General features: G+C 36.1%; 1 protein-coding gene across 4 annotated transcripts in view; it reads left to right on the top strand.

Annotated features, from left to right (window-relative positions):
• Positions 1-23019, top strand: part of LOC140340559 (uncharacterized) — a 28837-nt gene extending 5818 nt beyond the window's left edge. For 3 of the 4 annotated variants that reach the window (XM_072425840.1, XM_072425838.1, XM_072425841.1), the window contains 10 exons: positions 2018-2152; positions 7668-7748; positions 10938-11022; positions 12873-13010; positions 15609-15670; positions 17146-17335; positions 18052-18195; positions 18866-18986; positions 20868-20980; positions 21744-23019. In XM_072425840.1, coding sequence (XP_072281941.1) covers positions 2018-2152; positions 7668-7748; positions 10938-11022; positions 12873-13010; positions 15609-15670; positions 17146-17335; positions 18052-18195; positions 18866-18986; positions 20868-20980; positions 21744-21836 — 1162 coding nt within the window. In that variant the 3' untranslated portion in view covers positions 21837-23019. Of the gene's footprint in view, positions 1-2017; positions 2153-2606; positions 2736-7667; positions 7749-10937; positions 11023-12872; positions 13011-15608; positions 15671-17145; positions 17336-18051; positions 18196-18865; positions 18987-20867; positions 20981-21743 lie in introns of those variants that run through there. The other variant, XM_072425842.1, reaches the window with a different exon arrangement.
• Positions 23020-25565: the final 2546 nt, after the last annotated feature.

Below are 25565 nucleotides of genomic sequence, written 5' to 3'. Positions count from 1 at the left end.
GAGTTGGTTGTGGTTTGTGTGCCCAGGCGCATTACAAACCCTAGAGAAAGGGTTGCTTAAAGCTGACTTACTTCTGCTCCCCTCATTGCCTCTGTTATATTTTTCAAATGACTGTAAGTCCAAACAAATGTTTAGGTTTTCCCAGAGTTGTGAATGTTAGACTCCAGGCACTAGGAAGTACACTGAATGTATTCAATACAATTATAAATGCCTGTGATGTTTGTTTTTGTAAAGTTCCTTTCCTTGGTCAGCAAATAAGAGCATTTCAATCTTCCCTGTTACTGCTGACTTTAGTAAAACTAAATTCCCTGATTCACCTGACCATCACTATCAATCACTGGAAGTGTCTGGTCTCCTGGAATTTATGGCATTTGCAGGTCAAAGCAAATAGTGAAAGGGGATTCATTTTCAAGATTACTGACCTAGGAAACTTGAGAGTATTTCTTTCTATGTAGTGAACCCCTAAAAAGCAAATAATATGGATATCTCTTCTCAACATTGAGGATATTATTTACCCTTTCAGGGTAACAAATCTTTGATGCCTAGAGGCCCAAGCCAACTTTATCAGTGGTCATATGTGTTGGCCGAATTGACTATAATACCATGACCAAATTGCCTTTATACCATTTTAATGGATAGACTAAACACGTTATGTACACTGCTCAGAATTGTTATCATAAAAATATAAAAAAAGAATGCAACATGTAGTTATATTATACAGCTTATAATATTTTATATATATTTTAACTTATATTTTTTACAATCGGTGTTATGTAATATACATTTAGCTGTTAAAATATTATATGAGCAGCTGTAGCCTGGTAGCCTTTATTGTCAAAGTGTCTCTTCTTGTATAAGGCAGAATGACAATTGACCTGGTCAGTGCTGGCCTTGGTTGTTATAATGATCACAAAAATAGGAACCGCATGGATTGGTTTCTAATTACTGTACCCTTGTTAGATACAAGGGATTGCTTCAAAGCTAGCAGTTAGAATGAGGGTTTGCATTCAGTATTAATTAATGTATCACCCTCAGTATGGTGTGTTTCGATGAGAAAATGAATGTACAGTTTAGAGTGGGAAGGAGGTAAAGCAGATAAAAACTACCACAAACCTTTACAGATGGGAAGCCATTGATCCCTCCGCATTTCTAGTGCAGTGGGTCCTGAGCCGTCCTGTCTTCATTCTTCATTCTGGTGCAGGCTGGACACTGGGTGCCGCCATCATTTTCCATATTCTTCCTTCTTCTGTTGACATCACCTAAACTTGCACTGGGCAGGGGTTAGTTCAGGTGACAACTTCCAGAAAATGTAAAAAAAAGTGCAGATCTCAATGCACATTAACAGTGGCACTTCTTTTTCATATTGTGGGAAAGCTCCTTGCGCTTTGCCCCATGCACAGAAGGAGCAGTCCCAAGCTCCCTAGGATATGACAATAGGTATACCAGGAGGCTCTGGGTTTCCCATTCAGTCTCTTCTGATGCGGCAGTAAAAACAAAAGAGGAGGGGATGCCCCTTAAAATAAAAAAAATGTTATTTTTAAAAAAAATTGAAAAACGCATTTTTTTTCCTTGATTTAAGACAGATAACCAGCCTTTATTAAAAAAAAAAGTGGTGATAGGTCTGCTTTAAAGGAAAATAGTTTTTATACTACATATTTTAAGTTCAAGACTAAAAAAATTTTAAAGGCAATGTTCATTATATGTATCTGGGTATGCCTATTATTATTATTATTATTATTATTATTAATAATAATAATAATAAACAGGATATATATAGCGCCAACGTATTTCTCATAGTAACATTTTTAATGTGTGTCCCAGGTTCAACGTAATTCATTTCATCCTATTTTTTGCTATATGGGTTTTAACAAATACTTTCCTATTGTGACTAAGTAAACCTGGGGGCCAATAAATATGCAAATGTGTGATGCAGTTATTAGCTTTTCAAGTGTACTCGTTATTTTGGTAAACTGCAATTGTAAAACACAAAGAATAGAAAATGTTTGTATTCTTGCAGCTTAAGTCGTGTGCGTCAACAATATGGCCTTCTGCCACGAGCGGGTTGGGATGATCTGATTGCAATGGTTTCCTATGAAAAGGCTTTTTCAGCAAAGCAAAGGAATAAAAACCTGGCCAGACCATTCCTGCCAAGGTAAAAATACAATCTTGCGTTATGTTTTCTAAACATTGGCATGCAATTCAAAATCTAAATGACAATGTAAGAGTTTTACTGGGCTCATACTTATATATTTTAAGGTATGTTGATAATATATATATATATATATATATATATATATATATATATATATATGGCACTCCATTGAAATGGAAACCCATAAGGTAGGGACTCTTCACTGTAAGATCTGTGGATCTGTGGAAATGTGGAATAGGCTCCCTCAGGAAGTAGTTTTAGCAACTATTATAGATTGCTTTAAGAAAAAGCTGGATGTTTTTCTTAAAGTTTTAAAGTAAAGATAATAGCGACTGTTGATCCAGGGAACATCTGATTGTCTTATGGAATCAGGAAGGAATTTGTTCCCTGTTGGAGAAAACTGAACCCGGCTTTATAAATATTTCTTTTCCCTTTCTCTAGATCATTATGTTCATTTGGTTTCATCTGAGATATATTTATTTCCCTGGTGATTAAACTTGATGGACTTTTCAACCCAACACTGTAACTTTGTCATTATTGATCAGGATATGATTCACTATGCTCATGTGATTCTGCAGTGCAGGTATACCACATTATTTATGCATGTTTCTGTTCAGTTCCCTTTAATGAATCAGGTCCTTACTGTTCTAAATATTATCAGTCCTGCACTGGTAATTAATTTGGGTCATGGCTGTACTTACTGCTATGATACCAATGACTCTATTATACTTCTATTTTGTGGCCCCTATTGTATTCTGTATTGAAATAATACTCAGACAATATCTATGACATCTGCTCTTTGAAAAGCTCACTCACTAATTCACAAGCCAAAATGGCTTATAGTTGTTTAATGTAAGCCATTAGCTCTGAGGTTCTTGAAAAGATGAACTAATTAAACCTTACAGAGCTGAACTTTTCAATTTTCCTAAAATTTAGTTTAGACTTAGCAAGTCCCTTTAGATTTGTTTTTGACAATGTCAAAATACGCTAAAAAAGAAAAACCCTGAGGATGTCTTTTGTCACAATTTACTGGTTGCCCGCTTGCAATATTTTTTTTTACACATTTTTGTCTGCAATCAGAAAAATGTTCAAGGTTTATGATGGTTGATTAAGAAAGTAAAGAAAGTTCTAGTAGAAAAGTGAATATTCCATTTTTATTTTGGTTTGCACTATATGAATATATTAACAAATTAAGCACAACTTCTTTTTCTGTAATATTTAATTATTGTAATATATATATATATATATATATATATATATATATATATATATATATATATAATATTCCACTCTGGTGCTGAACCAAGGTGTTCTGCTGCAAGTTCATGTGAATGAGAGCAGTTGGGAACCGCTTTACGCACATGACTGCAATGGAACATGGCGCTGGTCACTACTGGTCACATGGAAGAGCTGTGTTGAAAGAGCAAATGTGTTACCTGTGGTGCAAAAAGTGGGAATGGCCAACTGCACAGTTTTCCACCACTGGTACAAAAGTGGCCTTAGGGTGACTTAAAGCTGAGATTCAGGATAAACAAATATTGTCTAAATAAATAAATCAATATTATAGGGCATATACCTAAGCAGGAGGCATTTAAATTGTGGATGACAGACTCTTATAGCAGGTGCCAAGCCTCGTAATGAATTATTTGGGAGAAGTGGAGAAAGAATGAGGCTCTTTTGGCAAGTTTGTAGTTACTGATAAAAACATAAAGTTTATTTATACACAAAAGAAACCATATGGAACATGTTTTAAAAATGCAACACAGGACAAGGGTAGCTCGGACTATCTAGCCCATCCTTCACCACCACCATCAGAACCCCTGCTGACCCCCCACCTGCTTACCAACCACTCCCCCACCATTAAATAACCAGACACCAATCTTGGATTGTAATTGGCTGGCAAGCAGCCGTTTATTTAAACACCATTAAAAAAAATTAACCATTCAAGTAATTAACAAATATCTAATAATAAATAAATGACAGATAAATAAATAAATTTACACTTTTGATATGCAAGCATACATTAACATAACATAACACTCCATTAATATTCATATTACTTAACCGGGATTATATTACGCAAACATATTACATTGAATATTTCCTATTTAACCAACAACCTAATACCTCCCTTTGAATAATACCTAACCATAACAACAATATCCATAATGTTATCAAATTCCATACTCCCGGTCATACACCCAAACAACCAGGTTGCAGGTCTCAGAAGGCAAAATCTGCACCCAACAGGACTTTACCTCTTCCAACATCTCCACCTTGGCCCCTAGCTGCCCAGCACCGCCTCAGGAGCCATAATCATCCGTTCACCATAAAAGGGGAGACCCCACGCTCCACACTAGCACGGTATTTTGTTACCAAGAAAGTTTAAGTTGCACACATAAGCTTAACATTATTCTGTTGCAGATTCTTATAATTCCTATTTGAATTTTGATCTCTTTTGCATGTTTGTTCCAGTTCTGTGCAGAAGTTGTTTTAAACAACTTCTGTAAACAGCACAGCTTGCTCCAGAAGTTAAGAAATGTCTAGGTTCAGTAACTGACACAAGCTGCCTATAATGTTGACACAAACATCTGTCCTAATTAAATTTAATAAAATAATGCACCTGTTTCAACATATAAATTCAACTTAAGAACAAACCCACAGGCCCCATCTTGTATGTGACCTGGGGACTACCTGCATATCGTATTGTCATGTACACCTATGAAAGTATCAACTATGTACCATTTTCATAAGAGTTGGGTAAAACACCTTGTCAAAGTTGTGTCATATACAGTATATATATGCAATCAGCAAATGTCGCGATAAATTAACTATAACATATGTAAATATATATATGTATATATGTAATAAATAAAATATATTTAAATATGTAAACCAAGTAAGTCAGCTAGTTTCAGAAAAAGAAACATGATGGAAAGAGAATTTTGACATAAATTTAATTTGATAATGACCAAGGAAGTGGTTTTTTAATCCCACAAGTATCATTCATGCAATCTTTGCAGCACAGGATTAGAGAACACCTAAAGATTACCAGCATTATTACAAAAACATAGATGGTATACCACATAGAGGAGTTTCTGCTAGAAAATAATAATATAAGTGATAGTCAGCATGGCTTCAAGAATTACCGAAATTGTCAAACAAATACACAGCACCCCACAAACAGTTAATATGCAATTTAGGGTCAATAGGTTTGGAAAAGTCAGTCTGCAAATGGATGGAGAACTGGCTTAAGGACCACATCCAGAGAGTAGGGATTAATGATTCATATTCTGTATGGTCTAAGGTTATTACTGGTGTACCCCAGGGTTCAGTATTGGGACCTTTACTGTTTAACATCTTTATTATTGATATACGAGGGGGTACTGAGAAGTTCCTGGCTTTGCCCCCTTCCAGATGAAATATAAAAATGAGTGTGGGGGTATATGACAGCCTAATATCTTAGTATGTAACTGTGCAAATATCAGGTCTTTGCAATTCTTAAAACTGTTTTTTCTTTTAGTGAGAAGCTGTGATGGCAGGGGCACAAGCAAGTTTCACGTCGTTGGAGTTACGGGCCGTCATTTTTTTGTTTCTCCAGGGAAAGTTAACAAAGGGCATTGACACTGAGATGTCACAAACACTGGGGGAGAAGTGTCCTTCCTACAGCACTGTCAAAACCTTGATATCTTGTTTCAAGACTGGGCATTTCACTGTTGAAGATGAGGCCCGCAGTGGGCACCCCCCAACCTCAACTGACCCGGCAACCTGCAATGCTGTCCATGAGCTGATTATTGAGGACCACCGAAAATCAGCAAAAAAGATAGCCCAGATACTTAACATCTTACGGGAATGTGTTGGGTTTGATATCACCATTAATCTAGACATGTGCAAGCTTTCAGCGAAGTGGGTGCCGAAATGTTTGAACAGTGATCTGAAGAAGGAATGAGTTGAAGCATCCAAAGCCGTTTTGGCCCATTTTGAAGCTGCACAGGACTTTTTGCTAAGGTTAGTGACTGAGGATAAAACCTGGCTCCACATCTATGATCCTGAAACCAAGGAACAGTCAAAGCAATGGCGCCACAGCGGGTCCCCGTGGCTGAAGAAGTTTGACACCCAGAAAAGAGCCAAAAAAGTCATGGCATCCGTTTTCTGGGACAAAGACAGTATTCTGTTGGCGGACTACCTACCTCAGGGCTCTAGTATCCCCGAACAGTATTATGCTACCCTCCTGGACCAGCAGAAGGAGGCAATTAGGACGAAACACCGTTGAAAGTTGACCAAAGGGATCATTTTTTTGCAGGGCAATGCACCTGTGCACACGTTTAACGCTGTGGCTGCCAAATTGAACACGCTGAGTTTTCAATTGGTCCACCATCCCCCCTACACACCTGACATGGCCACTTCGGACTATTATCTGTTCCCAAATTTGAAGAAACACTTGAAGGGGCCACGTTTTGAGGACATTTCTGACGTCAAAGATGCGCTAAGAGCTGGTTTGTGGCAACCAAAGGACTTTTTTTTAAACCGTCTAGAAAAGCTGCAACTACGCTGTACCAAGTGCAGTCTCAGGGGGGAATATGTTGAACAATTGTGTTATTTCATAACTCTGGCTCTCTTCTTTTTGGGCTATGCCAGACACTTCTCAGCACCACCTCGTAGAGTTTGGGATTAAAAGTACAATTTCTGTGTTTGCAGATGACAATAAACTATGGAAACATAGTAAGTCTATACAGAATGTCTAAAATCTACAAGCAGGCAAACTTACAGACAAGGGTGAGGTTTTCCCTAGTATTATTATTTCATTTAATGGATGATAGTAGCAGTCACTAAGTATGTAAAGCTTATACACAAAGGAAAATGGTGGAGCTCAGATTCAAAAATGGGGATAGTATTGCTAAGCATCCAATTAACCACAGTGGCTAAAAATGAATATGGACCAGAAATCAAAGTGAAAAAAGGTGCCAGGACTAGATGTTTTAAACTGAATTTTCAAACCATAAGTCAGACCTCGGCAATTTGAAGTCTAGTTTTGGGCACCAAGGTTGGACCAAGGGTGGACCATGCCTTGTTTTATCTTTATCTTGTTGTATCTTTACCTTCCTGTGGATGAATCATGATTATAGGTTTCTGAATAGAATATAAATTTTTTTCTATTTATTTATATTATTTTTATGTAAATGTATATATATATAAGAGGGAGAGTTCAATCAACAGGAAACTTACACACACATATATATGTGTGTAAGTTTCCTGTTGATTGAACTCTCCCTTTTTTAATCATGAACACATTTGTCACCATATATGAAGTGATGTATGGTAGCCTGTGAAGTTGCACTTACCCATTAAATGTACAGTCTATCCTATTTCTTGTGTGTGTTTGACCCATTTTTATGTTTCTAGATGTCCAACAATTGCAGAGCAACCTACATATGTAATAAGTTAAGAGAACTGTCTTATTATAGAACTACATGCCTTCAAACCTTATACCAGATTCTTATATTTTATTTGACAGTCTTTCAGGTGATATTTCTACACTAAATGTGGAGCACAGAACAGGAGACACATTTCCAGTTCTACACAATGACAATGAAAGGTAAGTTACCTTACTAACAAATAAAACACTTCATTTGGCAACATAAAAACATGTAAAACAAATTTGAATGTATTACAGCTCTGCCTTCATTTTTACAATGGAGCCATTTCTTTTTTTTAAACAGGAACATAGCAACAAAGTATTAGTCCATAACGATAACCATGCACTACAGCGAATAACATTACACAGTACAAGCATTAAATATGCCACTTAGTGCTAGAACTGCTAACCACAAAATAATATTATATTATATAAGAATGGTTACTGAATAGAGTTTTAACAGAATTTACAGAGTTCTGCAAGGGTATTTGTTAACTTACTAAAGGAATATTGGCTATTCATTTAACATATTTATTGATTTTTTTGCAAGGGATGTTTCATTAATGGTTTATAATCAACTATAAACAAAGATATTTTGCCCTCAAAATGCTATTAGAGAAAGAATCACAGATTTTTGAGTCCTACCTTGTCACATGCCCTAGAGTAACTGCATTTGTCTCTGTCTCTCTACACTTTTTAAAAAGTTTATTACAAACTTTACATGTGTCACAGCGCCATCCACCTGTGGCCAACAGCCATGTACAAAAGATAATTTAAGATCAAGTGAAACATCAAAATCAATTAAAAGTATAAAATACTTTAACCTGTAAAAAGGAGCAGAGATTTGCAGGCTGAGCCCATGTGAATTTATTTTTCACTCTTTTGAATATTTTTTTTAAAAAAACATATCTTGGGTGTATCCATTCACCGCAATTTTGTTGGCATGTCTACTAATTACTGTCCTTAATATTAGAAGGGGCAGCTGCATTTTGAGCCATAGACTTATATCAACCCCTAAAACTGCTTTAAGTAGTCAGTTGTTTGATGTCTAGGGCTAGTTTTTGGCCTGTTCAGAACTATAAATATGTATGGGGCCTAAAAATCACATTAGCCCTTTAATGAGCTGATCCTTTTTATGATATTTACTTTGTGTTGTCTATTGAATACCTCTGTTATCACCATCTTTGTACCATTGTTTTTTTTCAATGTATTTGTTTACTGAAGAAAGTAAACTTTTTTCACTTTTGCTTGCTACAAAAAAACAATTTTTTCCTTAAAGAGGAACTAAACCCAAAACTGCAAAAAAAAAAAAAAAAAAAAACACTTATCTTCAATCCTGCAGGGCAGTTGCTCCAGGGGTGTCCTGCATCGGGTCCTGTGTCGTCCCGGCATTCGTCCCAGAGCCAGCGCTCCGGGTGCTACCATCTTCTCTTTTTCTTTGTGTTCTTCATCCTATATCACCCAACCCCGGTGCAAGATGGGATATTGTAGGATGAAAAAAAATTTGTCAAGAAGGCATGCGCTGAAGGAGTGCCCAAGAGCCTCCTGAGATGCCTGGTGTAGGCAGTTTTGCACTTCTATTTATTTGCAAACGAGAATTAGGGGGCGGTGCTGCACACTTTTTTTAAAGAAAAAACAGAAATTTTACCTAACATAAAAGGGTTGTCTACCCTTTTCTGTAAAGTAAAAATTGTGAGTTTAGGTACGCTTTAATTTGTTTCTATGTTCTTAGTCAATAGGCTATGTGAAATATAGGTGAACTATGCAAGGAAATAATTCGTTTTATAGCCTATATTTCATTAGTAAATCAACTTTATTGTGTTTTAACATAGTTCTTGTCACCTCTGCTCCAGATGGATAGTTATTACCTAGCCAAAAGCCAAACCAAACTAATACTAGAATAATGCAAATGTAGACATACCACATATTTCTTTATTTACCTTTCCAAGCAATCATATTTTTTATTAACAGTCTCTGGTAAATTCAATGTACTTATTTCAGCAATACATATTGTAACAGAAACACATCTCATGCCTCTTGAACTGATTTCAGGCTTTACAATTTCAGAAAATGAAGTCAACCTAGGGCACTGTCTCCAAACTGAATATAACATCTTTTGTTTAGAGAGCAAAGCCAAAAGCATACATAATGCTGCATAATTTGGAGATCCGTATAAGCTGCTACAACATCTGCTCAGTCTAGATGCTGAAAAGCCTACTGGAGCAGCAAAGAACCATTAGCAACTCTACAATAGTACATGAGAAGGACAAAGCATTGCCTTATATTATTCCAGCACGGTAACAGATAATGTTGGTTTAAAACAACAGCTCAAGGAGAAGCCGCTGTAGCAACAGAAATGCATTTCTGAAAACAAAGCAAAATGCATTCTTTTTTTTCCTGCATTACAAAAATAGGGACATCAATACCTTAATAAACAAATGATAGAGAAAGCAAAAATAAACTTCAAGATGAAGTGAAAATAAATTTACACTATGGCTCGATATGAAAGAGTAGCTTAAAATGTCTGCTTATAGATGGAGAGATTTTCAACAAATAATATATTAGGACACTGTCATATTCCTAAATTAGTTATACTCCATACTGTATTGAAGTACTGAGGTATACTATGGTCTAATCATGAATATTTATAAAATTAGTTTACACATTTCGTTTTGTAATAATACTCTTCCTAAGGTACTTTTGAAAAAACAGCTACAATAAACAAATAAAACTATTTAGCCAGTGAACTGCCAATACCGTTCAGAAGAAAATAAATGCAAAATATGTTTTATGCTAACAGAACTGTCACCTACATAAACCGAATGCTGAAAATTAGAGTTTCAATAAAAACACTTTTCAAAGGTGACTACTACATCTAAAAACACCAAACAAGTTGAAATAGTTATTAAAATAAAAATCAAAAGTTTTAAAAAGAAGAATTGTATTATGAAGTTGGTCAGTGTTCAAAATCATTCCCGTTTCAAAGTGCATCTAATATCCAATACCTGGGAGCATATTGGTAGGTAATGGATTGTTGAAAGCCGGAAATTCAATGAAGGGGTTTAGCCCCTTGTACCTTTGACACCTTTACCGTATAGTTTGTCTACTGAGTTTGTAGAAAAAGACCAAAGGATAGAGGAGGGAAAAAAATATGGAAAACATTAGCACAATTTGCACATTTTGACAAATTTGAAGTTTTAATTCATCTTGAAAAGATTACATTTTACTTCCCCTGAGAGGAAGTGAGGATAATGACACCTTCAAATGAAAAACACAGATGAAATGTTAAATTACTTATTTTTGTTTATAAAGTAGGCTTTTTTTATTCTTTTTTTACCTTTTTTTAACTTTCACTTTTTTTTATTCTAGGAAGAGAAATGTCAAACATGAGCCGCTATTTGGTAAAAGCGTGTTGCAGACGAATATGGAAAGGAAAAAAGCTAAACCTAAAATTGTAGGTGACCTTTTCAATATGGTTGCAATCAACATAGACATGTGTCCTCATAATTCTAGGAAATATGCCGTACTACAATACCATATGGGATTGAACAATGAAAATGTTTGAGCATGCTGACAAAAGATGGGATGCAGGCACGATGGGTGCTTACAGAAAAAAGTCTGCAAATGAGCAGTGTTGGATGCAGCTGGTACAGGTTAACACAAGAGGAAACAAGGCAGCGGCAGGTGGCAGAAGGGTGTGCACAGGAGCAGTGGGTACCAACTAAACAAGGGAAAAAAGTGTGATTGTCATTCACACTGGGTGTGCACAAGCATCGTAAAGGAGTTTTGGATGGCCTGAGACTTGACAGTAGATGGAAACTGACCACACATTAAGCAATCTTTTTTGTAAAATCTCAGTTACCTATGTAGTACCAAAGTCAGCCTTATTTGATACAAATTTACTGGTGTGTCCTCATATTGAATTGCCTTGTAAAAATCAAAAGGACACAGCTTGTAAATTCAGATTTTATATATTTTATACTTTGCTACAGCCAGACTGGAAGGATGAAGAGAATCCGCCAATGGAGGCCGCCAATGGTGCCAAAATTAAAGGAACAGCTTTTATATAATTTCAGCTCAGCCATTCTGATACAGTAAATTTAAGGATTTACAATTTTTGTATATATTGTTTTTTACAGGAGCTTATGTTTAATATATCTGTTCTGTAATATTTAAGTAAAATATGATTGTGAGGCCTATGCTTCTCACCTACTTGTCGGTTTGGTTTGTCAGCTGCACACTGGCTGTTCAATCAGTTGGTAGTGGTGGGCGAAGAAATATATTTTTCCAATAACACATTTTTATAGGTCAAAAGCCTTTGAACATAGTATTGCCATTGAAAATTCCTGGGGGGAAGGGGTGTCAAGAGGACGAACGGGAACATGTCCCAAAAATTGTTTTAAGTATGTTGTTGTTCAGCAGTTAAATATAATAATGAAGCCCCCATCAACTTTTTATGTCAATTTCAAATCCCCCAACCACAATATTGTCACCAAAATTGCTGCGGGAGGTCAAGGGGACCCATGAAAACGGAATTTTCCAACTGTATTTCAATTTTCTCCACTGTCTGATACTACTGTCGGATACTACTGTCTACCCTGCGTCCATCTGCCCACCTTCTGCTGGAGCACCCATTTTTTCCTTCCCAGCACATGTACACAGTTATAATTTAAAAAGTATTGAAGTAAACATTCTAGTGGCCTTTTATTGCATTTACATTAGTTCTCTTTTGTCCTACATATTTTCCTCTACCTGTTTATTTTGTTTCCACTAACTCATCAATTCATCTAAAGGGTTCCAGGGTTCCTGATTTTTTCCTTGTATGTCCTGACCCCATTATCTTACTTATGACATTTGCGTACCTTTAACTTTACTTATTTGACATTCCTTTAAGTGTATTGCATGTTGTTACCACAGTCTTTAGGAAACTCAGAAAAATATTATTGTAGCATTAGTTGACATCATATCAGAATATAAATTTCACTATTCACAGGCTGAGGATTTGCTTAATTCATATCAATTTCCAAACGTTGTGGATAATTTTATTTATCTTCTATAGACATATGATTTAGCATTAGCTGATTGGCATTTTAAAACAGGAATTGTAAATGGTCAGTAATGCATATTTATTAGTAAGGTTTTATTATTTTGAATAAAAACAGCAGTTGCCACCTTTCTTCATGACCTTTTTAAATCAATTAACACAGAATACTTAAAACTTCCCAAAATTTTGAAATAAATTTAATATTTCTCATTGGAATGTATTTCAGCTTTCATTATTTCTACTTTTTCTGTGCTTTTCAGGATCCAGCTTTGAATAGATATCTTATAGAAAACCAACATTTTGCTTGGGATATTGTGGAGTCTCTGGTGTTTGAGATCTTGAGGGATGAGATACTTCCAGATGTGGTTATTGAGGCATTAATGAATAATCCTTCGAAGGTAAGAATTTTCTAACAGCTAATTTATGAACTCTAATCCTTGCTGCATATTTCATGTTTATTCACTGAAGTATTGAGGTGCAGATAGAGCTATATTCATTTCAACAAGTTTAATGATTTTTGATTTGATTAGTTGGTATGCAGATATGTCAAACATTTCATGAGAACAGTAGTGGGAACCTGAAATTACATTGGGGGACAGAGAGTAAATGTGTATAAAACCTAACTATGTTCCCCAGTTCTAATGATCCCTTGATTCAATTTGTGCTCAACAGCAACAGTTTATTTTTGGTTTGCCCTCCAAGTTTATTGAACATTTGTAATGTTTAGGTACAGTATATGAAGTCACACCTAAATGGGTCCAGGAAGACCAAGAAGAACAACTTTAAACTAAAGGATATCAAACTAAAGATCCAGCAAATCTGGAATGGATTTCTTCAAAGTCATTTGCTATTTGCTTGCAAATGTCTTGGACCAGATCCTGGTCCATATCCATTCCAGGTTTACTGGGTCACCCAGCTTCAGTGATGAAAGTGTATTCTCTCCAGCCTGGGGGATCTTTAATAAGGTGAGATAAGGTGAATATAATAATTTATTCTTCAGTTTGATATCCTTTAGTTTAAAGTTGCTCTTCATGGACCCAGTTAGGTGTGACTTCATACAACATTTGCTAGCAAACGACTTAGGAAATCCATACCAGATTTGTTGGATCACTCAACTTTTTTGATGGAAGTGTATCCTCTCCAGCCTTGGAGAGCTTTAATAAATCAGGCTTGGGTTTTTGACCCAAAGTTCGGCCATACGAAAAGATAAATCAGCAAAAAAAGTTGTTATGTATTTTATGAAATTTGATAGGTGAAGCTGAACTCTATGTAAATAAAATGCTGTAGAATTGTGGCAGAGATGGCAAAGATTATTGTGTCCTATGAACCTTTTTTCTGTTCATAGAATAGCTATAGCAACTTCAGCCTCCTGCACCTCATAGTTTGACCAGAAGTTTCTGACTTTGTGTATGCTTTTTTCTTTAACACACAATAAGCTTCCATTTGCAGTATACATTTTTAAACCGTATAGAAGTAAATTCTTCAGTAAGTAAATTGTCACCACCATGGCAAAAGCAACACCTATAGTGTTCCTGGGAAGCCGTGTTCCATTTGTATTATGACTATACTAATAGTATCAGTGACCTTGAAACAGATCTAATAGCGCAGTCCCATTTTATGAGTGTAATGCTATTAGTCTCAAATTCTATAAAAATAGTCATCCAGCTGAATAATAGGCCACATTGTGAATGTCCTAAGTGCACTTACTTGGCAAAAGGGTCCCAGGCTCATTCATTGCAAGGTTAGACTTTTTCCCAGGGTGTAATAAAGAATGGGCATAAGTCACTTTTAAAATTAGGTTAGAATGATGTATTTGCAGTACCACATAGAGAAAAAAAAGGAGAGTGGAGGGAGCAGAGGATACATGAGGTTTTCCCATCAGAACATAGATTCTTTTTCTTCTGCTAGACTATTTTTATTTCTGGTCTCACATACTGAATGCAATACATACACAGAGAATTTCTACTTCTATATCCTGTTTCTCATGGCAAGAAAGCAGGGAAAGTTCATGTGTTTTTATTGTGGAAAAAGCTGCAGTTGCATCTTTGTGGTCAGACATATTATCTTCCTCTAGGCTTCAGGATTTCTCATGGGAGGGGAGAATACTAAAATAAAACATTCAACCCCTATGTCTTAATGACCAAGCAGAAATACATACATTGCAACAGTATTCTTTCAGAGCACAAACTGAGTGGAGAGAGCCATGCAAGAGGAATTGTCTCCAACATCTCCCCAACTACACTACCAGGCCCTGAAATCTCAATGATAGGCTGCTTTATCCATATATTATATTATAATATATTATAATATCCATAATATAGGCTGTTACGTCTCACCATCTGCTACAGATTGTTTAACAAGCAGAGAATAATGCATTATTTTGCAAAGAGAACCCTTACAGGATGCGCCTGATTTATGAAAACTCTCCAAGGTTGGGGAAGATACACTTTCATCAGTGAAGCTGAGTGATCAAGCAAACTTGGATTGGATTTCCAGGTTTGCTGGATCACCCAGATTTACTGATCAAAGTGTATCCCTTCCAGCCGTGGAGAGCTTTAATAAATCAGGCCCAATGAGCAGCATATAGGTTGGTTACAGCACACTGCTTTCTATCGAGACACACCATGAGAATGATGCTAAAATCCTTCTTGAGCACAAAGTGTAACTTCTACTTAGATTCAGCCTGCCACTATATATACAGTGTATCAGATTTGGATTGATCTGGGAATTGGACCTGGTGAGCACTGGTGCTGGATCGGGGCCTTACACCAACTTTGATTTGCATTCGTTAATGAAACATTATGCTTGATTATAGCGTTTTTATGTTAAACTAATAATAATAAGATAAAGATTCAATGTTTTAAATGATACACTTGCTGATATGCTTGCTTTAAACTCCTTCTCTCCACTTCATGTTTGCTAATATTGGAAACTGAATCTTTATATTTTTTTGTAATGTACTTTACTGTACTGTAAATTATTTCTCTGTTTTGCAGATTGAATCGATGCCAACAAAGAAACATTATGATACACAACCATCAAAATCAAGGATATCAGAGTGTGTATTTCTAGCAATATTACTTAATATACAGTGCTTGCCATTATGGTGATTGAAGAGATTGGTGACATTGGCTGTTGGTTTTTGGGGGAGCCCACCAGCCAACTGAAACACTGCCTACCGCTCTCCATGATAACAGATAGATAGCTTAAGTACAAACTTGTAGCTAATACGGCCCTCTAAAGTAACAACGCTGTGAGTATGTTACTGCACTAGATTACAAAAGTTCCAAATCTGTTTGGTTGAACAGATCTTGAATAGAAAAGCAAATTTGAGCAACACTATTTTGTTTACTAAATTAGTTCAATAAATGCTACTTGTACAATGTAGCTGCCGAGATAAAAGAAAAATTTATTTCTATGTGTGTTTTTTCTTTTTATATGTGTGTATTTAATAATTATTTGTGTACTGGGTAATTTATTTTCAGCAAACATTTACTGAAATAAATTCACCTGTAGTAAATGTTTGGTGAATGTCATGCTTTACAATTGTAAATTGTACAATGTTCACTGCTTTACAAATATACACACAATCACACATGGTTAAAAAACAAACCTAACAAAGTTAATTGAATAGGTAAAATGGACCCAAAGCCAATACAGCATCCATTTTCCTAAAGTTTTACTATGATAATGAAAGCTGTAGCTCTCAAGACAAAGGAAATCCCAGGGGTCCCATCCTTCTGAGACCCAAATGTTAGCCACCCTTCTTTAACTTACCACCCCTTATTACTATCCCTAAATCAAGACACACACAACATTTTTCAGTTTAAATGGCCATAGCAGCCATTTACTATGAATAACTAGAAGTTAGTACAGATATCTGGTAACAACCAAATATATAACACCCATATGTAACATTAAACCCCTGGTTGAAGGTCCTTGATGGCATCATCGAACACAAAAATCCAACCTTTGAGTATCTACTACCATCAAACTATCATTGTTCCCAGCCGCACTTCACCTCCTCAAGAATGAAACCAACTTCACCTGCCGCCCCTTACTGACTTTACCATTCATAGAAAATTACCTCTTATACTGATACACTAAAGTGGTACCCCGCAAAACCCAGAACATTACTCTCCGGAACTGCCCTTGAGGACCCCTCAACTGTCTCCCTGGGAGACCAAAACACTCCCTGAAAACCCATAAAACACCATGCCTTAAGACAGACGGGGTACTTTTTCCCCTACTTCTCCCCACCTTTTCTTTTCAACACCCAACCTATATTTCCTTTCCCACCTTTTCTACCCTCGGACCCCTCCTAACCTCTCTGAACTGGCCATTCCCCACTTTCTACCTCTCAAAACCCTTGCCTCCTTTACCCCTATCCGACCCCATTCCCACCCCCACCCCCCACCCCCTTCCATCAAGTCTGCCTTTCTTTTATGCCCTCCGTTCTCTGGCTCCAGGCTTTTTTTTCATGGAATTCACAGAATCATCTTCAAATTCTGACATTTACTTTTATATCGGCAGAAAATTATTCACCTCTTTTTCACAAATGTTCCTGGATGAATCACTAAATGAAATAATGAAGGAACTTTCTAACCATGTTCTCAAAACGGAGTTAGAAGATTTTGTAGGTGATCATCTCGTGAAGACCACAATTCATGATTTTCTGGATGAATTGCTTACCAGTATTACCCAAACAGAACTTTCATCATTGGTAAGATTTTGTTTATCCATATTTGTATCTTTCCATATGTATACCCAAATATTTCCCAATCTAAAATGACTGATAGCATAAAACTTTAAATGACCCTCAAATAAATGTGTCAAATACCTATTGTGTTTATAGGTGGGTACTAACTGTGTTCTTTATCCAAATCGTGCTTCTCTTTAGACCATATAACACAGAGATAAATAGGAAGGTACCAGCTTGAGGAATTGCATTATATCTAGATATCCTGAAACTTGGATTAAAACAGATTATCAGTAGGCAGAGAACTACTGTGCACTACTCAGGTAGTAAAGTGAAAATCATAGTTGGAACCTTTCCAATGAGGACAAGCAAAAAGGAATTCCTCTACCAAGCAAAGAGCTAGCAATCTAGATCTCAAGCATGCTAATTTAGCAACACAAGTCAAAAAAGCTTAAACGTTAAGTTCACAAACAGCCAGTATTAATGGGTCAATATTATATAAGGATGACATATTTTAAAGTTCAGTAACAGGTACATAGGGTTTGATGGAAAAACTATTCACAAATTCTAAAGAAAGCACCAGTTTACTTTTTTTGACATTGAGGTGCACATGAGAGTGTCTGTTCAAAGATAAGTAAAGGTATTAAAAGAAGAGCTAGGTGTAGCAGAATCACAGAGACTGATGCATTTGAATCATCGGAGATGTGGATTGTACATTATCTATTTTATCTTTTTTTTAGGTAGAAGAATTAAATGAAGAAATTGAATGTGACATATGGTTATCAAACCTTATACAAAGTGTAGTTGATATGGAAGTGAAAGACATTGTAAACACAGTGCTCACTGAATCCGACAATCAGTTCTCGGTACTGCTGAAAAATCAGGTGAATTTGTGTCTGATGAAGTCTAGTGAAGGAGACTATTTCTAAGACTGGAAAAGATCATAGGGAAACCTGGGTGATCCAGCAAGAATGGATTTCCTAAAAATCATTTGCTATTCGTTGGAAAATTCTGAACCAGATTCATTACAGGTTTGCTGAATCACCCAGATTCTGCCAGGGTAGTCTATCTTCTCTAGTCTTGGAGAACCTAATAAATCAGACCCTTTGGGCCTAATTTAATAAAGCTCTTTAAAGCTGGAGAAGATACACTTTCACAAATGAACCTGGATTGTGGTTCAGTTCTCATTGTAAGAGTGAATTGCCGTATTGTGAAGTTTCCTTTGATAAATTTGGTAGCCTCTGGGCATGTTTCTTAATGTGGATTGATTTTGGTTGCTAACCATTCATGCCCTAATCTCATTTGAACTCCACCAATTATGATCTCCTGCAGGTGAACAATGGAGCAGTCCTACTGACTACAAAGCTGAGGACTTACTTTCATTCTGCTAGTGGATCTGATAATCCTCAGATGTTTTAGCAACTCTGCACAAATCCTAACAATTCTTTAGCTATGAATAAAGTATCTATGAATCATGATATTTGTTTAAAGGATATATTTGTTTTTTTGGTTTTATTATACAAATATAATAAGACAACCCTTACTTACTTGTAGATTATGGCAACAGCAAACAAACACGTTGTGGACATGTTTATATTGGATGACTTGCTTAGAATAATTGGAACAAATGGACCACTGATGTTTGAAAAAGACTCATCAGGATTTTTATTGGACAGTATGTGAAACAATACACATTCATTTATTTGATTCCTAAACATTCACTTGTATTCTATTGAGTATCCAAATATTCCCAACGATTATATTATATATTCAAGGGAAAACTTTAACCAGCTTTATTTTTAAAACTGTGACTCCGATATTCCCTTAAACATTCCATATTGGAAATCAATTACTGCCATTGAAACACATATGCAAGGAAGATTCCTACCGGGGAATGTTTCAGAAAATGTCAGATACACTGTTTTATAAATGGAGCCCAGTAAACCTGGTAGGTGTTTCTAATCCACAGTTCTAAGCAGTGCAATTATATGTCCCTGGGACCCCAATACACATAGTAAATGCAGAGATATTATCAGATTTCACAACTATCACTGAGAAAAATACTTCTGATTTTCAAGATAAATCAGGAATTTAGAGAAGTTGTTAACACTAACTGGTTAATGTTGGGCTTTTTGTATGTCCTAATCTGCAATGTCCTTATAGCAAAAATAGTAGGTAAAACATTTATATGTGTTATACTTTGTCAATGTTCAAAAATTTGTCACGATCAAAAACTCAATCGACCGATTTGTTCCCTTTATTAGTGGTTATGCCCAATAATATTTTGTAGGACAGTTTTGTCAGTGCTTCATGTAAGCTTTTGGATATTACTTTAACATTTTTAGAATAAGACATACCATAATTATATTGTTACAATGCACTTTTCTGAAAACAAAGTTCACAGAGAATATTCAGCTTTAAACCAACAAAACAGATTATGTGTATACTTTGATTGAAGGTCCTTTTTTTCACCCAATGAAGTTTAATCTATTCTACTTTACTTACTATGTAATACAGTTATGTAATCACTTAGCAGTCAACGACAACAGCGGTTTCCAAGCAGTGGTCCGGGAGAAAATTTTGGTGGTCCACGGCTGTGGCCGGTGCGCCCCCCCAGCGGGGTCAGGAAAGGAACCCCGCTTGGGTGGCGCACTGGCCAGAGCCCCCAACCATGTCCCCTGTACAGATCATAGACTCAGTCTGTGGGCCGGTTGCGTCTCTGGAAAAAACCCACCCACTCTCCCATTTCAGACATTTCAGACCTGCGATGGGAGAGTGGGCGGGTTCTGGCATCATGACATCACCCTGGGGAAAGTGTCTTCCCCTTTGAGTGACACACGGCTCCTCATGCATGCACAGTCAGGAGTCAATGAAATTAGTGGTTCGTGACAACCAAAAGGTTGGCCACCACTGATCTACAAAGTGTCTTGTCCTGTCACCTGCCCAAAGCACAGATAATGAACTTGTTGCCCATTCCAAATCTATTTGCAATATTATTGGGTTGGCTCTTCCCTTGTGGCTATAACAGACTCCACTCTTCTGGGAAATCTTTTCACGTGTTTTTGAAGTTTGTTTGTGAACAATTTTACCCATTGAGACAAAAAAGTCTTTGTGAGGTCATGAATTGATGTTGTACAAAAAGTAGGTGGTAAATTTCTTGAGGCCAAAACTCATGTAAGCATCGGCATATGGGAACAGGCATCAGAAATCTCTGGGCCTCTACAAGTTACATTTCAATGGCCCCAAATCCCTTGTATAAAGGTTCCAGCATTTCAAAAGTCAAGCCTTTAATCAGAGCCTGGTACAGAGATATTATATGCCCCCAACACCTCCTCCTTCCATGATGGTGGCCCTGGATGGAAATAATGGACTTGTGTTCATAAATATTTATATATATATTTGTATGTATAATTATGCCTCCATCAAACATTGCTTGTCTACCTTTTTACTGAGATATAAAATTGGCACAGAGTTCAGGATTTCAATGGTGAGAGGAGATTTGTAGTATCTAAAATAGTACAATACTTCATGATTTATTCTCTGCTTCTTATTACAGGTATAATTCTTGAAGTTCTTCTTAAAGAATTTGTCACCATACAGCAATCGCAGCAGACAACATTTGAAAATTATCCAGCAAAGAGTTTTCATCAAAACATGATTAATCAAGTGGTAAGTGTTTAAGAGTTTACAACAAACTTGTAATAACATGTATTATTGCAATGCATTTAGGAAGAATAAAAAAAAAGAATAAAATTTCATGAAACATAAAGTTTGCAATCTCTGGACGTAGTGACACCAGAGGCTTAGCATAATAACCAGATATCTAGTATTGTCAAAAGGATGCCATCAAATTAGGTAAAAGAAGCTTAGCTCTTGATTTATGCTCTGGCCACTTGATAAAAGCTCGAAAAAGGGTGAGGACACATATGTATGTCAGTTATTGTACATTTTACACATAATAAACAAATATCTACATTATCCTATATAAGGTGTCCTATATAATTTATTGTGACATGTAAAATAAAAAAAACAAAAAACAAATGGTTACCAACCTAGCTGCACAGTAACTATTGCTATGTTAAAGTTTATAATAATGTGCAAAATCCATTTATTTTGTTAGGAATGTACAAAAAGTTTTTTTTTTTTTTTTTTTGCTGAAGGTAGGATATTAGTTGTCATCTTCCAGCCCGTTACAAGTTTAGTACTTCTCTGTAAACAGCACAGAAGCATTCTTTATCACTGTGCTACTTATCACTGTGTGCAGGAACAGACATAGCTGAAGGGCTCAGAGGTACTAGGAACCACTTCTCTTGTCCTCCTAGAGTTCACCACCTACTACAAAACTCTCACTTTTAGCCTCTCGCCAGAAACAGCCTTTATATATGAGAATTACAATGATTATTGAAATGAATATTTATGCTTATTTTTTCAGACTCTGGACGTAATTTTAACTGAACTAAATATGCTGCTAGTTGAAGACATGGAAGATATCTTTGAATACGAGCAAGATATAGAATTTGGATAAAAGTAAATTTTGAACATTGTTCTTAACTTGATTTAACCTTACTTAAGCCATTTATTAAGCTTAAATCAATATGTATATCTTTTTTATCACTAATAATATTCCCATACCTGAGGGAATTGGAGGCTGAGCCTGTGCTAAGTCAGGAGATTAGGCCTTTATTGTACCAATTTCTTTGGCAAAGCCTACACCCAGTTTGGCCTTGAATGCTACTAGTGAGGCAACCCCCCAACCTCCCCGTCCCCACTAGGACAACTTTGTTTACAGGTAATGTAATCATCTGGTTCCAAGAGAAATAGGCAGTCAAGTCCTAAGACTATATTAGAAAGCTTGGAAGGTAGGTGGAAAACCCAAATGGTGCAAAAGCTGACAATCCATAGGTCAGTGCTTTAACTTACCATGCTGGGAATTCAGTAGACTGGTAGTATTCCCAAACACAACAGATCATGTTTTTCCTGCACCAGGTAGATAACTGAAGCATTCCCACCAGTGCAACATTCCATGTGAATTCTATAGAAGCCTCTCTCAAAATTTTTAGCTATGAGGAATTCTTGATATAATTTTCAAGTCTCAAGGAACCCTTACTAAAACCACATTACTGGGGGTTCTCATGGAACCCTTCATAAAACCAATTATTTGATGTCATTAGGGAAATCATCTTACAAAGGTAACCAGAACATTCACCCTTACAGTGTTAAGGATCTATACCAGCCTATAGACTACTAAAAAGATCATGTAGCTGCTTTATCAAGTGGTGTTGGCCCCATAACTATGCAGGCAGAAGTAAATAGGAGGTTCATTAATAATATGAGGAATCTCAGGCAACCTCTTTAGAAACCCTGGAGTTCTACAGATCCCTGTTAGAGAATGGCTGTTCTAAAGATTCCAGCCCAAGGATCAAATAATGTGCCTTCATCCCTAAATAGCCAGGGTCTTCAGGGCCTGGGTTGCAGCGGAAGACTCCAAACTCAGACAACAACCTACAGGTAAACATCCAGATAAATGCAGCACATATTTTGCTGTAAAACCTGAATGAGTCCATTGGGACCTGAGTGAATAAAACTCTTGGCATAGCAGATTGGGGATAAGAAATGTGCTAAAATATCCTAAGTGGGAACAGAGAAAACAAAAAAAGTTTGAAAGAAGGGTGAACAATTTTATATTATGTCCAGGATTTTACATTTTGAGGGGGTTCTAATATATATACTGTACAAATTATATATTGTACATTAAAGAATAATGTATAATGTGTGTTACTAATATACACTATATACTGTATCATATAAAATTATTTATTTTCAAATAAAATAATATTTTGTGATATGTTTGGTTCATTTTTATCAAAAAAAGTGAGCCAATCCTGCTGCTGGATAACTGTCATATTATGGAGGTTGGATTTGCTGAGCCATACTACACCTGTCACTGACAAGTATAGTAGTTTTTTTCAAAATATATATATTCCAACTTGGAATTTCCTAATCCAGTTTTAACCAATCTGACCAAATTCAATCTAGGCTAGAATTTTACTGTTCAAAATAATGCTAGCAGGTAATGACAACATTGGATGGCTTTGGAACTGATTTTACTTCAGAACAGAGATATAATTTGGAACTTCTTTGGAACAGATTTATAATTCAAAAAAACAAGAAAATGTGGATTGTGGATCTTGTTTTAAAACAAAGCCGTGGAACTACAGCTCTTTGGGGTACATTCCAAATATTAAGTCTTCGTTTTACTGGTTACAGAGAAAAACATGGAGGTCCACATTGTAGATCTAGTGAGCTGGTTGAATTATTTTCTTGAGACCTTTGTCTTTTTCACCAATAGTGCTGAAATGATTCATGTATGTATGTGCTAATTAACTGTTAAACATATAGTAAATTTCATTGACACCATGATATACATTTTTATGAGAAATATAGAATCTATTTATGTACTCTCATTTCAGAAAACTCAAAATAATTTAAAAAACCACTACACCATGTATGTTGTGTTTACAAAAGTTCAGTTAAAAAGTTTTATACAGTACAGTTTTAATGCATGTTCAGAGGTTTCCAACTGATTTTAATCCTGCTAGTTTATCTATTTGAAGAATATTGACATATATTGACAATAGTCTTTGAAACAATGATTAGTGTTGGTGTTCGAATTCCAGTTGTCCTTATATTCGATCTGAATATGGCTGTTCAAATTCGGATAGACCTGACCCGAAAAAAACAAGATTCGATGGCAAAAATTCGGATAAAAAAAAATGTAAAAAAAATGGGTAAAAAATAACAAAAATTAATGTTAAATTAATTTATTGAGTGTTTGTGTTTTTTTTTTAATTATTATTTTTATTTTTTTACAGGTTATCCTACAATGACATAATATCTCATGCTCTGTAACACACTTTCCAGCACAGTAATATTATTATACATTTGTTACATTTTTCTTTTATCCACTAGAAGAAAAATGTAACAAGTGTGCGATCCCCGGGGCACTACAGGACTTCCTGTGTTCTTGGATAGAGAAACTTTATCCAAGAACACATACAACTAGTAAAGGGCTGCAAGAGCAATCTGATTGCTCTTGCAGCCCTTACTAGTCCCAAAAAATAACCCAAATTCTCCCACCATTGATTTCAATGGTGGGAGAATTCAGCATTTGATCACCCGAACAATATTTCACTATTCGATCGAATAGCTGTCGAATCAAATAGTGAGATATTCGACCACCACTATCAATGATGAGTGTTAAAGAAGTCTGAACAAGGTTAACACGTCACTTTAATGAAGCACATATAAAATACACCCTACAAAAGTGCTACACAAACCATAGGTAGGTATCCAGGCTAAATATAAATAAATATATATATATATATATATATATATATATATACTGTGTATATATATGTACTGTATATATATATATATATATATATATATATATAAAGTGTGGGGTTAAACTCAGGATCGCCTTTGTTGGGGTCAAAGGACACTTGTCTGGTTCATCCTACCATCATATCACACACCGAGGTACAAGTGTTAAGCTGACTTGTAGTCAGGTTTATTGAAGGTTCGGCACTTACTATACATCAAACTGTACTATGTCCGGCACTTACTATACATCAAACATCCCTGTCTATCAGCTGGAGGGCTTCTCCCCGTCAGCTCAAAACCAAGCTTTCAGCAACCTTGTACTCAGGTTTGAGTTCATTCACACAGTCCACCTGGCTGTGTCCCCAAACAGAGCTCTCTCCAAATAGAGCTGCACTGACACAAAACTCCTGTCTGTATCTCTCCAAGCCAAGCTGAGCCCGTACAGACCCCTGTCTGTGTCTTTCCAAGTTAAGCTAAGCCTGCACAGACCCCTGTCTGTGTCTCTCCAAGTTAGGCTTCTGACTGAGCTCCTGCCTCTGTGTTATATCCCCACCCCCAGTGTTTCTTCATTAGTTATCTCACAGGTGAGAGTCTTCCACCTGCTACTTCACACAGGAGAAGAATCTTGGGCAAATTAACCTCACATAAAAGAGGAGTCCTGGGCAAATATATCTCCCTTCCACCTCCAATCCTGCCTTGGTGTCACAATATATATATATATATATATATATATATATAAGTTTAACCACGATGTACCTTAGCACCCAGGCCAATATATGAGCAAACCAATCTGCATAAATCAGCATTCACAATGATGACCTCTTTTTCTAGAAGCAAAGGCTAACATATTGTGACAGTATCTTGTAATTAG

Source organism: Pyxicephalus adspersus, chromosome 11, assembly GCF_032062135.1.
Source record: "Pyxicephalus adspersus chromosome 11, UCB_Pads_2.0, whole genome shotgun sequence".
Lineage (NCBI taxonomy): Eukaryota > Metazoa > Chordata > Amphibia > Anura > Pyxicephalidae > Pyxicephalus > Pyxicephalus adspersus.
This window is presented reverse-complemented; position numbering and strand designations above follow the sequence as displayed.